A 16999-nucleotide genomic window follows, 5' to 3' on the forward strand; every position below is an offset into this window, starting at 1 on the left:
TAAGGCAAGGGACATGAGTTAAAGTTTAAAAGGACATGTAGTTTGAAAGGGTGAGGGACGGCCGGGATAGGTGGCTCATGCCTGCAATCCTAGCACTTTGGGAGGCTGAGGCAGGAGGATCACCTGAGGTCGAGAGTTCAAGACAAGCCTGATGAACATGGAGAAACTCTGTCTCTACTAAAAATACAAAATTAACCGGGCACATGCCTGTAATTCCAGCTACTAGGGAGGCTGAGGCAAGAGAATCGCTTGAACCTGGGAGGTGGAGGTTGCCGTGAGCCAAGATCGTGCCATTGTACTTTAGCCTGGGCAACATGAGCAAAACCTCTGTCTCAAAAAAAAAAAAAAAAAAAAAAAAAAAAAAAAAGAAAAGGAAAAAGAAAGGGTGAGGGACACAATAGTGCAGATGGTCACTATGTGTTTTTTTCCCATCCATGGTATATTTACATACTTTTTCTCTCTGTCAAATTTAATAGAAATGGGCCGGGCATGGTGGCTCACACCTGTAATCCCAGCACTTTGGGAGGCTGAGACAGGCGGATTGCCTGAGCTCAGGAGTTCGAGACCAGTCTGGGCAACATGGTGAAACTCTGTCTCTACCAAAAAATACAAAAATTAGCCACGTGTGGTGGCGTGCATCTGTAGTTCCAGCTACTTGGGAGGCTGACGCAGAAGAATAGCTTGAATCTGGCAGGTGGAGGCTGCAGTGAGCTGAGATTGTACCACTGCATGCTAGCCTAGGTGACAGAGCAAGACTCTGTCTCAAAAACAAACAAACAAACAAAAAAAACAAAAAAAAATTAATAGAAATGTAAAATTTTCTAGGCATAGAAATCAATGCTTAAATATTTGTACAAAATCTTTGTTAGTTTTGTACCACATTTCAAAGATTCCCTATAACTATTTTTTTTCTAATGATCTGGGGAATGTTGCTGTTGAGTTATCTAAGCCTAACAATAGGCCATCAACCTCTCCCCTCTTCAAGTGATTTTGAGTAACCATGGAAAATTTCATCTTGGCATATTTTAGTTCTATGCACTCCTTTAGAAAACATAGAACAAGATAATCCTTCAATATATTTAAAAGCATATCACAAAAAATAAAAACTCAACCATATTTTCTTTTTTATTTGACTGGGATAAATGTGTCAGTTCAAGCAGAGTCAGTTGGACATACTAGTATCCTAAGAAATATGGAATACATAATTTTTAATGACAGCAAGCACTATTAGAGTGACGAAGACTCAAAGGGCAAAAATTAACATTTGGGTTGCAAAAGTATTCTACTTAAATTTAAAAATATACAAATAAGAGAAAAATACATATTCAAATGTTTAAATAAAGACTTCATTAAATAGATAAAGATATTAAAGGCAGGGTAAAAAGTTAAATGTCCTAGCTTTAGGTTTCCTTACAATAACACCTCATGGGAAGCATAGCACGAATTAAAAGCAAAGCAAATGTGAATTTGATTCCCAATTTCTTTATTTAAAACTCTCTGATGAATATATTATTATTTATACTACAAGAAAAAAATTTTTTAAAAATGTTCATCAATATTGCCAAACCACGAATGAGTCAGAATCTCAGAGGTTCTAGAATGATAAATGGTAATCATATAAATCATTTCATAACTTGTCATGGATGATTCACAGAATCATACAGTGGTTTGGAACTTTATACTTAGAAATCATCTTTATTCTGTCCCACATATTTGCTCATGTCTCAGGAAAAAAATAATTTCAAGGTAGGCAGTAAAAATCAGATTATTTTTCACAAAATTAAGATTGTTGAGCCTCCTGCAATAAAGTAGTAGTGACTGCCCTTGTACTTGTGCTTTCATAGAGCAGTTGTAAAAACATGGCAGGACTCACAAAAACATTTCAAATAAATAGGCACATAAAACACCTGCCAATTGGCAGAGAAATTGACAGGTAGCTGTGGTCCCAAGTCAGCTCTTGATTATAGCTATAGCTCTGAACAGTTACACAAATACATATGCATGTACACAATGTGCAGGTGCTAAAAATAAACTTCACTTACTTATTGTCACATCATGTAAGTTGGGTATGTGTTTCAGTCTGCTCAGGCTGTCATTACCAAATACCATATACTGGGTAGCTTAAAAAACAGAAATTTATTCTCTCATAGTTCTGGATGCTGGAGGTCCAAGATCAAGGTGCCAGTATGGTGGGGTTCCGAGTGAGGGCTGTCTTCCTGGGCTTGCAGCTGGCTGCCTTCTTACTGTGTGTTCCCATGGCAAAGAGGAGGGAAAGCTCTCTATGCTCTTCTTATAGGGCACTAATCCCATCATGAGGGCCCCACCCTCATGACCTCAACTAACACTAATTACCTCCAAAGGCTCTATCTCCAGATACCATCACTATCAAATTGGGGGTTATGACTTCAACATATGAATTTTGAGGGGACATAAACATTCAGTTCATAGCAATCTACATATGTAAATATGTCTTATAAATGTACTTACTTTATCATATTAAATTAATATTATCCATCTTGGTAAGTATTCAATTTACTTCAACTCAGAAGAAGTCTCTTCTTAAGGGGAACTAAACACCAAGTATTATCCCAGTTATTTGTGAACAAAGATGAAAATTTAATCCACAATAAAGGAAATAGGAGACCCTAATTCTAATGTAAGAAACAATTGTGTGTATTTTGGCAGCTCCCGCAACATTATATACAGTCATTAAAGAATGACCATGGATAAATTGGCAAATCTAAAGAAAAATTAATAACAAAAAATGAAAACATCTCTACTAAGATAGAAAAAAAGATTTTTTCTGTTGTTTCTTGAACACTATAAAATTCGGTAACGATTTTCAGTTTGCTGATGTTTCTTGGTTTTTATCTTGCTTTATCAAGTCTGTTTACTTCATTTTTTCCTTATAAGTTTATTGGGCACAAGGGGGTTTTTGTTTTATTTAGTTTGCTTATCTTCTCCCCAAACCCAACACTCTTTACTACCTATATTTTCAATAAAACTCAGTAACTAACAATTTTGTTTTTAACTAAATACTCTTAAAGCTGGGGTCTGGGACAAAGAATGTAGTAAATACTTGCCAATATTCATACACCAGCCAAACAGAGAGAGCTGGGCACTATAGCTGGAAGACAGTTTATAACTATTGCCTTTAGATTAAAAAACAGTGACAGTTTGGCCAGGCGCAGTGGCTCACTCTTATAATCCCAGCACTTTGGGAGGCTAAGGTGGGAAGTATCACCTGAGGTCGGGAGTTGGAGACCAGCCTGAGCAACATGGAGAAACCCCATCTCTACTAAAAATACAAGATTAGCCAGGTGTGGTGGCGCATGACTGTAATCCCAGCTACTTGGGAGGCTGAGGCAAGAGAATCGCTTGAACCGGGGAGGCAGAGGTTGCGGTGAGCCGAGATCCTGCCATTGCACTCCAGCCTGGGCAACAAGAGTGAAACTCTGTCTCAAACAAACAAAAACAAAACAAAACACCAACCAAACAACAACAACAACAACAACAAAAATCACAGTTCTCAGGAAAATATAAATTAAGTTAAACACTTGGGCTTATCGCCTAGTCTTAGAAGGGACTCATAAATGTTATTATTCCCTTTAATAGATGGGGGAGTATGAACATTGAAAACCAAGGAACTGGGACCCTTTCCTCTCTTCCAAAAAATGTTGTTGAGCACCTGTGTCAGACACCCATCATACTAAAATGAATAAGATAGAGCCCCTGTCCTCAAGGATCTGATGTTCTAGTGAAGAAGACAGATTAACAGGTAATTAAACTATGGTGTGACAACTGCTATAATTAATGTAATCTGGGGCTACTTTGGAAACACAAAGAGTGGGACTTAATTCAGACTTGAAGAGTCACAGAAGACTTTCTGGGAAGGAGGTGATATCTAAGTTGAACTTTGAATGACACATAGTTGAAGGTGGGGTAGCAATGGTGAAAATGAGCATTAGTGGGTAGCCAGGCACAGGCTTTGGAATATTAAGATCAAGATCTTTAAAACTTTATGTTTTGGTCCACACAGGCTTTTACCTATAAATGACTCAAAACTGTGCCTCTGTAAAGTACACTGCTGAAGCACAGAGTTAACATCATCATCCTCCAAGCATGTGTCCTTGACATGTACTCCATCATAAATCATCAACGATTCAAACTCCATCTTCCTTATCATGTCTCTTTAAACTCTGCTGATACAAAGACTAAAATTTTTTGCTTATTTTTACATACATACGCATTGAGAGAGATTCTGTCAGTTGTGGTGCATAAGGCAAGGCAACCACTAAAAGAACACCATGAAGCATATTTCTTCATCAGGTACAACTTAGCATAGAACAGGCATCTATTCTATTTTGGAATACAATAAGATCTCATTTCATTCTTGCTATGTTTATCATATAATGTTATCATACTTCACTATAAGAAAGAGGAAAACATTAAGTTTTTAAAAATCTACTTAAAGAGAATAACAAAACATCAAACCTCCAAAACTTTCAACCATGGTCTCAGAGCATAGTGTTTTCATTCTTCTGATAATAATTATAAGATTAAAATTGACCTCATTTCTTATATTTGCTAATATTAACCTTGGTTAAAAATAAAACGATAAGGTAGATTTCACCTAGTTTTCAAAGAACAAGTGGACAATTGAGTACAATATACTTTAAAAATTTGCCAACAAGAAATTATAGCTGTTTTTCAAATATATTCTGCTTCGTGTTGTTTGTAGAGGTCTATTATACACATTCAAAAAAACCATTTCCTCCTTCTAGTTAATGATTCTGCTGAAAATTGCCTTCCACACTTCCAGAAAAGAGCACAAAGATTTCTGATTGAGCTTTGTTCACAATGAATGAGGTGGGAGGTGATATGGGCCAAAAGACTCAAGGACGTAAAGAGCCCGAATATGAATTTTGAAGTTAAAAAGATTCTAATTCAAGTCTCAGTTCTTCCTTCAATAACTCTCTTTCTTCCTCTAGACAATAAGAGTAATAATGACTGCCTGCCAAAGTGTTTCAAGGTCTAAGTACTTTGAGAGATGTAAAACATCACAAATATACAATAATCCAGTATACTTATTAGTGGTGATGTAATAGCGTTTTCCTAGGAAAATGTGGACAATAACTTTCATGACATTCCCTTAGGTATTCTATTGGGTGAGTTGGACACTAGAATGGAAATGTCTGTAGGAAAAGAATTAAGAGTAATTTAAATTGCAACTCACAGGGAAAAATCATAGGTCACCCAATGATCTCATAAATTTATTTCCTGCAAGATGATAAAGGGTGCCACTTGGAATGACTTAATATTTAATACACTACTAGAAGTGCTCCTGTTTGATAAATGCCACACATGTAATATAGGGAGAGTAAAATAATTATTTCATGTAGTTCTTTGTGGTATTCTTCACCTTAGCCAAATAGTATTTTTATTTGAAAATTATGTCTATATTCTTCCAAGAAGGAAAAAAATGAACTTCTATTAATATAATTATTCTTTGGGTTTTCTCAAATATATCATAAGATTAATTGCTGTGTACAATTAATCAAACAAACCAAATGACATGTTAGTGCATCTGTACCCTCTATGCAACATGAACAAACCATTATGAAATTGTAATTTTATCTTTAAAAATCCTTTATGAAGGTATTCTCTCCATTTTTGTTTTACAGCTCTTCAAAACAGAGAGGCAGATATAACACATTTTGATAACAAAAAAAGTGACTAACAGATTAGTGCTAATCATATGATTGCAATTGTAAAAAAAAACTGTGACTGGGTACCTTTTAGGTATATGTATAACATACTTCCAGAAGGGGATTAGAAGGATGGATACCAGTTGCTGACCACCTTCCGCTAGTGAAGGAAGTAAAAGTATGTGCAGGGGTATGGAATATGACTTTCTAATTTTACCTCAAATACTAAAGTTTTATTTGAATTTTTGGAGTAAGTATTCATGTATTATTTATGTTAAAAAATAAATAAATAAAGAGGTCAGCACAATGGCTCACATCTGTAACCCCAGCACTTTGGGAGGCTGAGGAGGCTGAATCACCTGAGGCCAGGAGTCTGAGAACAGCCTGGCCAACATGGTGAAACCCTGTCTCTACTAAAAACACAAAAATTAGCCAGGTGTGGTGGCAGGCACCTGTAATCCCAGCTACTCAGGAGGCTGAGACACAAGAATCACTTGAACCTGGAAGGTGGAGGCTGCAGTGAGCCAAGATCGTGCCATTTCACTACGGCCTGGGCGACAGAGCAAGGCTGTCTCAAATGAATAAATAAATAAAATAAAAAGTAAAAGAAAATAAAATAAAGAGAGGTGAGCCACAGTAAGCCATTTATGACTACTTGCATCATGAATGCTGCTTCCTGACAGCAACTAGACTTCAGCAATGGTTATAAATGCTAACTTCCAAAGGCACATTAATCAAAACACAAATACCTCATAAATGTTCTATGAAGTATAGCTTAATTCAGTTATGATTGGAATGTGTCACACATGTTTGAATAGACGATACCACTGGCATCCTCAAGTTTGCATTCTCTGAAATGGCGTAATGTGGTGTTCTGGGATGCAGCGGGTGGATCAATGAAACCAAGGCAGGCATGATTTATCCTATTGAGCCACTCCACTGCTCTAGGAACAATGCTCACCTTTTGTAACTTTTTTTTTTTTACCTGTTTGACTTGTCTCTGAAAAACTCAAAGAAGACAAAAACATTTAACTGTTTACTCACTACATCAAGGCCAGTGCTCTGTAAAAAGTTGGCTGATGCCCTACCCGCTAATTACCTTCCAACACTAAGCCCTGACAGAGGGCCTGTCAGCAGATTTTATTGACAGTCCTTAAGGAAAAATCCTCTTGCTGTTTTCATTTCATACAGAAGATAGGTTTGCAAAATGAAACATTTGGCAGTACTTCAGATGCTTGCTGTCTGGTGTTGTTGATAATGCAATTTTTTTTTATTACAGCAGCATTTACAATGCTGTATCATTAATGTAGACCGTCATGCCCCAACTAACTGTATTTAACAATCAAGCAGACAATGTATGCATTCACCTGAACTGTGAACCTTTTATTTTACTATAAGGTTTAGAATCTGGCTACAGATTGATTTTATGCTAAATTATATTGTTGAAAGATGTCATGCTCCACTTGACACACCTACAAATGTTTTTCATTCAAATAAAAGAAGGTCAGCTGAGCTGAAGCACATCAGTAATTATAGGTAATTCACTAACACTTATCCTATGTTTTAAAATGTCAAAGCGTCTTGCAGATAACTAGTATGTAGATTTAAAATGAGTGTTTTTCTTTTTCTTAATAGAGTCAAATTCACGTCATCTGCAATAGCCCCCAAATAGAAATTTTCTTTGTGTAGGATTCACATTTTATCTAAAGTATCTCCCAAATAAAAATGCAGCCAGAGAGATAAATCCTACAGTCATTTTTTTTTCTAAGAGAAGGGAAAAATCAATGAGTCTTGGTATCTCTAAATTGTATTCCTGAGCATGTGAATAACATCCCAGAAATGATGTATGTTCTAAAGCCACTGGAAATTCTATGAAAATTGTGCAACACAACAGGTGAAAATTTTTCAGAAAATATTTTCTGTGGAAATATTTGTATAATAAACATACTGGCTATTGTTTGGGCTACTCCCATGGGTGAAGCATCATCTTTCATAGCACAACTGAGCAGCATAACCAATATATGGTCTAAAATTACACACTTTGGAAACAGGCTGTATCTATTGACTATTCACAAATGTAATGAAATTGATGGAGGAGGACACAAATAAAATAGAAATGAATTTACTCACTGTGTTAAAATTTGGAAAGAGCCCAACAGCAGAACTACTGTCCACTGGAAAAGACATAAATGGTTTGATATCCAGTGAAGGCTGCATCATCAGGGTAGGTGTGCGCACAAGAGCAGGAAGGGTAGTAGTGTGGCATGTACTGCCTGCCAAGAACAAAACAAAAATGAATTCAATTTCTTGCTCACATCCATCTCCCTCCCAAACCTACAGTGCAAGAACAAGTCTGTTGAGCTGCAACTTGCAAGCAAGAGAGTTATGCTGTAAGCAAGCAAATGGCACAGGAGTAGTAAACACAATAAAAAGGATCTTCCTCCTCATTATCCAAGACAGTGGTGCACAATGCTTCCCTATGGGCAAGGGCTGAGGGGTGCTCAGATTCAGCCAGGACACCTAGTAGACAGATCCTACTGGCAGGAGGGTCAGACAGAATGAGAATGTCCTGTTGGCCAACGCTTTGCCTCTGACTCGCCAAAAGTGCAGGAGAGAAGAGGGGAGGAACCCCTTGAAGCCAGACACTCTTTGCTATTAAGAATTACTGAATGGCTAGTGGACAGGTTTTATGCAAATCAGAGATAAATATAGGGTTTTTACAAGAAAAAGAAAACTTGAACCTGTATAGTTACTGTCTGCTCTCAAAGTTATGATTCAACTTGTTCTCTTAAAAAAAAAACAAACTTTCTGAAAGTTGCTCTCACTTTGAAGTAAATGGGTAGTCTAGACATTGGATAGTTAAAGACTAAAAGGGTTGATTATGGCTTGGCTTCAGACAGGGTGTTGGGGGACAGGTAGTAGTTAGGACAGGGATTCAAATTTTTGTCTTCAACTTTTTATTTCTAATTTGTTTTGTATTATTGTAGCAAATATCCTTTTTAGCAGTTAAATTAACTGTCACCTCTATTTGTTTTGTTGACTATTTTTAAATTTTGTTTTAACTTTTGCGGGCACATAACAGGTACCTACATTTATGAGGCACACAAGATATTTTCATACAGGCACACAATGCATAATAATCACCTCAGGGTAAATGAAGTATCCATCCCCTCAAGCATTTATCCTTTCTCTGCATTACAAACAATCCAATTATACTCTTTTAGTTATTTTGAAATGCACAATAAGTTATTGTTGACTATAGTCAGCTTGTTGTGCTATCAAATACTAGATCTTATCCATTCTAACTATATTTTTATTTTTTTAATTTTAATTTAACTTTATTATTACTATTTTTAAAGACAAGGTCTCACTCTGTCACCCAGGCTGGAGTGCAGTGGTGTGATCATGGTTCACTGTAGCCCCGACCTCCCTGGGCTCTGGTGAGCCCCCAACTTCAGTCTTCCAAGTAGCTGGGACTACAGGTACACGCCACCACACCTGGCTAATTTTTGTATTTTTTGTAGAGATGGGGTTTTTGCCACATTGGCCAGCTGGTCTCGAACTCCTAGGCTCAAGCAACCCATCAGTCTCGACCTCCCAAAGTGCTGGAATTACAGGTGTGAGCCACCACACCCAGCCTCTAACTATATTTTTGTACCTATTAACCATTCTCACTCCCCTGCCCTCTTCCCATCCTCTAGTAATCATCATTCTATTCTCTGTGTCCAGTTCAATTGTTTTAATTTTTAGCTCCACAAATAAGTGGGAACATGTGAAGTTTGTCTTTCTGTGCCTGGCTTATTTCACTTAACATAATGTCCTCTAGTTTCATCCATGTTGTTACAAATGCCAGGATCTCATTCTTTTTATGGCTGAATAGTACTCTACTGTATATATGTAACTCATTTCTTTTTCCATTCATCTGTTGATGGACACTTAGTTTGCTTCCAAATCTTGGCTATTGTGAATAGTGTTGCTATAAACATGGGAGTGCAGATATGTGTTCGATATACTGATTTTCTTTCTTTGGGGTATATACCCACCTAGCAGTAGGATTGTTGGGTCATATGGTAGCCCAACTTTTAGTTTTTTGAGGAATAACCAAACTGTTTTCCTTAGTGGCTGTGTTAATTTACCTTTCCACCAACAGTGGAGGAGGGTTCCTCTTTCTCCACATCCTTGCCAGCGTTTGTTATTCTGTCTTTTGAATAAAAGCCATTTTAACTGGGGTGAGATGATATCTCATTATAGTTTTGATTTGTCTGTTTTTGAAGATCAATAATGATTGGGGACATTTTCATATACCTGTTTGCCATCTGTATGTCTTCTTTTGAGAAATGTCTTTTCCGATCTTTTGCCCATTTTTTATTCAGGTTTTTAAAATAGACTTGTTTGAGCTCCTTATAGAGTCTGGTTATAATCCCATATCAGATGGATAGTTTGCAAATATTTTCTCCCATTCTGTGGGTTGCCTCTTCACTTTGTTGACTGTTTTCATTGCTGTGCTGAAGCTTTGTAACTTGTGATCTCATTTGTCCATTTTTGCTTTCCTTGCCTGTGCTTGGAGGGTATTACTCAAGAAATTTTTGCCCACTCCAATATCCTGGAGAATTTCCCCAATTTTTTCACATAGTAGTTTCATAGTTTGAGGTCATAGATTTAAGTCTTTAATACATTTTGATTTTATTTTTGTATATGGTGACAGATAGGGGTCTACTTTCATTCTTCTGCATATGGATATTCAGTTTTCCCAGCACCATTTATTGAAGAGACTGTCCTTTCCTCTATGTATATTTTTGGCACCTTTGTCAAAAATGAGTTCACTGTAGATGTACAGCTTTATTTCTGGGTTCTCTATTCTGTTCCATTGGTCTATGTGTCTGTTTTTATGCCAGTACCATGATGTTTTGGTTACTATAGCTCTGCAGAATAATTTGAAGTCAGGTAATGTGATTCCTCCAGTTTTGTTCTTTTTGTTTAGAATAGCTTTGGCTATTCTGGATCTTTTGTGCTTCCATATACATTTTAGGATAGTCTGTTCTATGTCTGTGAAGAATGTTGTCATTGGTATTTTGATAGGGATTGCATTGAATCTGTAGACTGCTTTGGGTAGTATGGACATTTTAACAATATTGATTCTTCCAATCCATGAACATGGAATATTCTTCCATTTCCTTGTGTGTGTCCTCTTCAATTTCTTTCATCAATGTTTCATAGTTTTCATTGTAGAGATTTTTTACTTCTTTGGTTAAATTAATTCCTAGGCATTTAATTTTAGTTATAGCTATTATAAATAGGATTACCTTCTTGATTTCTTTTTCAGATTGTTTGCTGTTGGTACATAGAAATGCTACTGATTTTTGTATGTTGATTTTGTATCCTGTAACTTTACTAATTTTGTTTATCAGTTCTAGTTCTTTGGTGGAATCTTCAGTTTTTTCCAAATATAAGATGACACCATCTACAAATAATGATAATTTGACTTTTTCCTTTCCAATCTGATGCCCTTTATTTCTTTCTCTTGTCTAAATACTCTGGCTAGAACTTCTGCTATCACCTCTTTAGATATCTGGTTTAATGCATGAGTAGAAGATTTATAATGCTCCTCTCCAGTAACAAGCATCCTTCTTTAGTGTATAACTTTCATGTAGTATAGAAAAGTAACTGCTGGTGCAGGTAGCTCTCTGGTAGGCAGGCTCTGGCATGTAAAGTTTGTTTGTTTGTTTGTTTGTTTTAATATAACAACTTTATTGAGGTATAACTCATATACCAGACAATTCATCTGAATTGTAGAATTCAATTATTTTTAGCACATTAACAGAGTTGTTATATTATTCCATTTTCATACTGCTATGAAGAAATACCTGAGACTGTGTAATTTATAAAGAAAAAGAGGTTTAATGGACTCACAGTTCTACATGGCTGGAGAGGCCTCACAACCATAGTGGAAGGCAAAGGAGGAGCAAAGACATGTCTCACATGGTGGCAGGCAAGAGAGTGTGTGCAGGGGAACTGCCTTTTATGAAACCATCAGATCTCATGAGACTTATTCACTATCACAAGAACAGCATGGGAAAAACCTGCCCCCATGATTCAACTACCTCCCACCAGGTCTCTTCCATGACATGTGGGGATTGTGGGAGCTATAATTCAAGATGAGATTTGGGCTAAACCAAATCAATTGTAGAACCATCACCACAATCAATTTTAGAACATTTTCATAACATCTAAGGGAAACTCTTATCCGTTAGCAGTCACTCCCCATTTCCTCCTAATATCCCTAGCTCCTGGCAACCACTAATCTATTTTCTTTATCTTTAGATTTCTCTATTCTAGACATTTCATTTAAATGAAATCATATAATGTGTGATGTGGTCTTTTGTGACTCACTCCTTTCATTTGACATAATGTTTTTGAGGTTTATCTATGTTGTAGCACGTATCAGAATTTCATTTATTTTTAAGGCTTAATAATATTCCATTGTATGGATTTCCCAAATTTTGCTTATCCATTCATCAATTGATAGGCATTTGAATTACTCCCACTATTTTGCTATTATAAACAATGCTACTTTGAATATTCATGTACAAGTTCTTATGTGGATATATGTTTTCAGTTCTCTCAGGTATATACTTAGGAGTCAAATTTTGGAAATTGTTTGGTCATCTGGTAACTAAATGGCTTAATATTTTGAGGAAGTGGCAGGCTGTTTTCCAAAGGGTCTGAAACATTTTACATGATTACTATCAGTGTATGAGGGTTCTAATTTTTCCTGGCCTGCCTATACAGGACCACACAATAATTATATACCTAACATCCCCTATTGACTTCAAGGAGAAATGAACAGTATGAGATAATGCTCCAACTATTAAAATTTCCACCAATCTTTTACACAGTTTCCCAGACTCATTAAAATTTCTATTTCAATGATCCTTTTTGGTAATGAATTTTCTTAATAAACTCTGCGTCATATTTCAAATCATTCCAGAACATTATTGGCAATAGTGTTTAATGGACTGTCATACTTCATTTACATTGATCCTAAAAACAGAAGAGAAAAAAGAGAGAAGGGTGCCTGAAGCATTTATCTGTAATGGCAAGTCTTCAGGTCGGCCCCATCCATTAGGGAAGACAGAGTAGCATTCAGCAAAAATAGAACCAGCCAAAAGTATAGATTGAGAGTAAGTTTTTTTTTCTGATGCTCAAGTAAATACTCTGATCTCAGCCTGTCATTCATATAACCACCCTGTATTTAATTACACATTACTCTTCAAATTAGGTAATGTTAACTTCAGTGCTTGTAGATCTAAGATGATGTATTATATAAATATATCAAATGTTGCAGGGGCACTTATTAAAATATTTTAAAAGTTTTGCTTTAAACTCTTAGCTAAATTAAAAAACAGAGATATTTCTTATGTTAGCCCAATGGCCTATTTTATTATTACTATAATCATTAAAAGTCTAAAGTAAGGTATAGACTAATTGTACTTAAAGCTGAATGATAAACAAATGTGTAATTATTTTGCCATTGTGAGTCTCATGGAGGGAAGCAAAGTTCTTTCTCTAAGCCCACAATGGTGGCTCTGATAATACTGTGTAATACATGGCTCCCTAGGGCCTGGTGAGAGTCACTTTGTACTAACAAACCCAAATCAAATAGAATGCAACAGGGAACTTCACAAACAGATTACTCCATCAACAAACGTTGGAATGCGCAATGATCCCCCTTACCCAATCAAATGTCTATGCTAATAAAGACAAGGCTTGAGAACTACTTAGCTGCCACTACTCATTAGCATAAAAAACTTAGCAGCTTTTTACCATTTCATTAGCATTTTAATGACAGACAATTTGCCATGTTAAACACAGATTGTTTTAAAGTACTGGTAGATCTTCTGAATAAATATAAACTATACTTTCATTAATCCTTCACCTCAACCTTGCTGTTTTCAATTTTAAAACCTACTTTTTAGTACTGCTTTTTGCAAATGGTAAATAAATAGGGACAAAGTGCATTTTTTTGAACAAGTTATTTCATGCTCTGATCTCTCTGTCTTCATATTTCAGATTTTGCTGCTGCTGCTGCTGCTAAGAATCTTTTCTTCTCACCTCTGGGTGCCTGAAAGTCAGCAGGAGTTGCAAGCGGAAATTTGGCCAAAATGCATTGCACTCTGAAAGAAAATGCTTAATTTCTCTAAAAGTGAAGGACTTGCTGAGAAAAAAATGTTGAAAATATAATGAGCAGGCATTTCAATGCAAAAGGTGATACAATATACCCATTATGTTGCTATTCTCATGGGACAGAACCAACCTTTGACTTTTGTATAAACTATTTGGCAATATTACGTAAGACACCTCCTACTTGTAGTTCTGTTTCAGAACATAGTATATAATCTGGTATATATCATAATGAATAAAGTCATAATGAATAAAATCAAAATAGGGTGCCACCCTATTTGATAATAAAACTTTTCATATCACTGAATGCATATATTTATCAAACTTCCTGTACTAAAATGAAATACACATATATAAGCATGCATACTCCAAAAATTTAACAGGAATAATTTAACACTCTTGAGACAGGAGTAATACAAGGTGGTCACAGGAGAATAGAAAATTCCAGACAGCAGTTTCACATGTTTAGCAGAAGAAAACTGTTGAAATAGCTGCATAAGGTAGCGGCTGATAAGACCCTGAAAAACGAAGGTGTGGGCCAAGCTGGCTAAGACTAACTGGACCCAACATGGCACTGGATTTAACCTAGGTTTCACCTAAGATCTCATTATACTCTCATTAACATACTAAATCACACACCCACCAGTGTAATGACAGTTCTGAGACCACCCATATTGGGTGTAAAAATGGGTAGCGCACAGTTCCAAGAAATCTTCATATCTTTCCAGGAATCTTCATGAATATCCCAGCACTTGATTAAAGATGCCCATAAATATAGAAACTCCAAACCCTGTGGTGTGACTCACTTCTCTTGAGTATGCCAACAATCCCCTTCCTTAAGTGTGTACTTTTCACTTTGCAATAAATCTGTACTTTCACTCTATCCCAATTTGTCCTTGAATTCCTTCTCACAACAGCATCGAGAGTCTGGACACCAGACAGAGTCGAGGTCTCACAGGCGTTTGGGGATCTCCTTTAGTCCACCAGTTTCACTCTTATCATGGAAATTCCATGTATTCATATGAATATAAATTCCCATTAGATTGCAACTAACTTTCTTCCATACATTTCACTTTGATGGTAAAATACAAGTTGATTCATCTATAGCTATGAAACCAATAATATGTAAAAGACAATTTCCTAATATGATCATAAGAAAACTATTATTTCAGCCAATTGCCTCTGTAACATAATAGGTACCTTATTATGTTAATGGATTATGTCATAATACATCACAATACAACCTTACTTAAGGACAGATGACACCTGAAATTATTGCCTTAGTCTTTGGCCTTTAGATATATAATCTTAAAAGCCCATTTAGATTATAACTTTGAGACTTCCTAGTGGCTCTTCTTTATATGCCAAAACAGAAGCAAAGAAAACACCTCATTCTTCAAAAGAGTATGCCAGAGTCAACAAATATGCATGAAGAAGCATTTGCAGAATGAGATCAAATCTGTATCTATTCTATATCCTGCAGGAGTAGTTTCTTCTTATGCCATTATTATGCATGTTCTCGTCAGTGAGTACTGAAATTAAAAACTTAACGTATTATAAAAACCTGTTAGGGGAGGCAACGTCAATTATAGAACTCCAAAAGATTTCTTTAAAGAAATTTAAATGAGTGGCATTTCAGATTTTCTGCCATACTCAGTTTTCTTTTTTCATTGCTTTGCCAGCTTTGTTACACCTAATACTGTATATTTTTTCTCTCATCAGGATAATTGCCATCACCGCATCTCCTCCACTTCTCTCAGCATTTCTTTTCTTTCATAAATCTGCTAGGTGAAGAAAATAATTTACCAAGAGACTATCAAAGCATGGCCACTAAGAGGTGGCTATATGAATAGGGGAGGTGACTGATAAAGGATTTTGCCTTTGAAAAGGTCTCATAATAGCAATAACAGAGATAACATTTTTATAGAACATATTATGTAGCAGGCACTATCCTAAGTTCATTACAATTGTAGGTATATATACTCATTTACATACACTCATATATATACTTATACATATTTAGTCCTTGCAATCTGATTAACAAGGTATTAGCCCCATTTTACAGATGAGAAACTGAGGCACAGAGAGATTAAGCCCAACTTCATATAGTTTGTATGTAGAGGAGCCAGAATTACAACCCAGGCTATTTGACTTCTGAATTCTGCTTTTCACTACCATGCTATGGTCACCAAATTGTATAGGTGAAAACACTCCAGTCATATAGATACATTCTCCAGCTGAGGGAGAAGCATTTTACCATAAACCTGAGAGATTTAAAATACTGGACCTCCAAACAGATATAGTATTCAACTGGGAATTAGTTGAAACTTATTTGACCTTAGTGTAGTATCTGATACTTAAATAACCAAGATATATAATGAATATATTTATCTAAAAAGAATCTTCCCCAAATAATAATATTATTTGATTCAATAAATACTTATGAGGGACTAACAAGGCACAGTGCTAGCAACTACAGGGATTATGAACTGTGTCAGAACTTATTTTACTTTTTAAGATAAGAAAATAATAATAACAACTGCTACCATTTAATGAGATTTTACTGCATGCCAGGTAACATGCTAAGTGATTTATGTCCCTTATTCTTATTAAATTATAATGCAACTCTATGATATTTATATTATTATTCCCATTTTACAGATGAGAAAGGTGAGGTTTAGAGTGATTAAAATCACTCAGTATGTGGCAGAGCCTGGGTCCAAACTCCTGTCCATCTGACTTTAAAGCCCATGTCATCATTCCCTAAAGTAGGTTATATGTAAAGCTGTTACATGAAAAAGATTCTGTCATCAAATACATTTAGAAAATGTTGCTTCAACAAAGCTTAAAGCGGTTCTTTTCTGCAACGCATCTCAGAGTTTTTAATATACTAACAGGCACTGTGGACATCTAGGCAGAAAAAATTTCTTCCCTCAATTTTTTGAGCATAGAATCAAGCCTTAATTTTTTTTTTTAAAATTAAGATGACACAGGCAACACTGTTCTACACCTGTTAAAAGCACCAACTCAGGAGACAGATATGTTAGAAGCTGAAGACTCCTGGGAGCACTGCTTTCTTGTGCAACCTTGGACAAGTTATTTTACTTATT

The 16999-nt window shown here is 35.9% G+C and overlaps 1 protein-coding gene across 17 annotated transcripts in view; it reads right to left on the reverse strand.

Annotated features, from left to right (window-relative positions):
• The window catches only part of ZNF385B (zinc finger protein 385B), a 420705-nt gene that overhangs the window by 92725 nt on the left and 310981 nt on the right, over nucleotides 1-16999 (reverse strand). For 16 of the 17 annotated variants that reach the window (XM_009443824.3, XM_009443823.4, XM_009443825.4 and 13 more), the window contains one exon: nucleotides 7839-7981. The exons of the other annotated variant lie outside the window; for it this stretch is intronic. In XM_009443824.3, coding sequence (XP_009442099.1) covers nucleotides 7839-7981 — 143 coding nt within the window. The remainder of the gene's footprint in view (nucleotides 1-7838; nucleotides 7982-16999) is intronic. 17 annotated transcript variants of the gene reach the window in all.

This window comes from Pan troglodytes, chromosome 13 (genome assembly GCF_028858775.2).
Source record: "Pan troglodytes isolate AG18354 chromosome 13, NHGRI_mPanTro3-v2.0_pri, whole genome shotgun sequence".
In the NCBI taxonomy this organism is placed as follows: Eukaryota; Metazoa; Chordata; class Mammalia; order Primates; family Hominidae; genus Pan; species Pan troglodytes.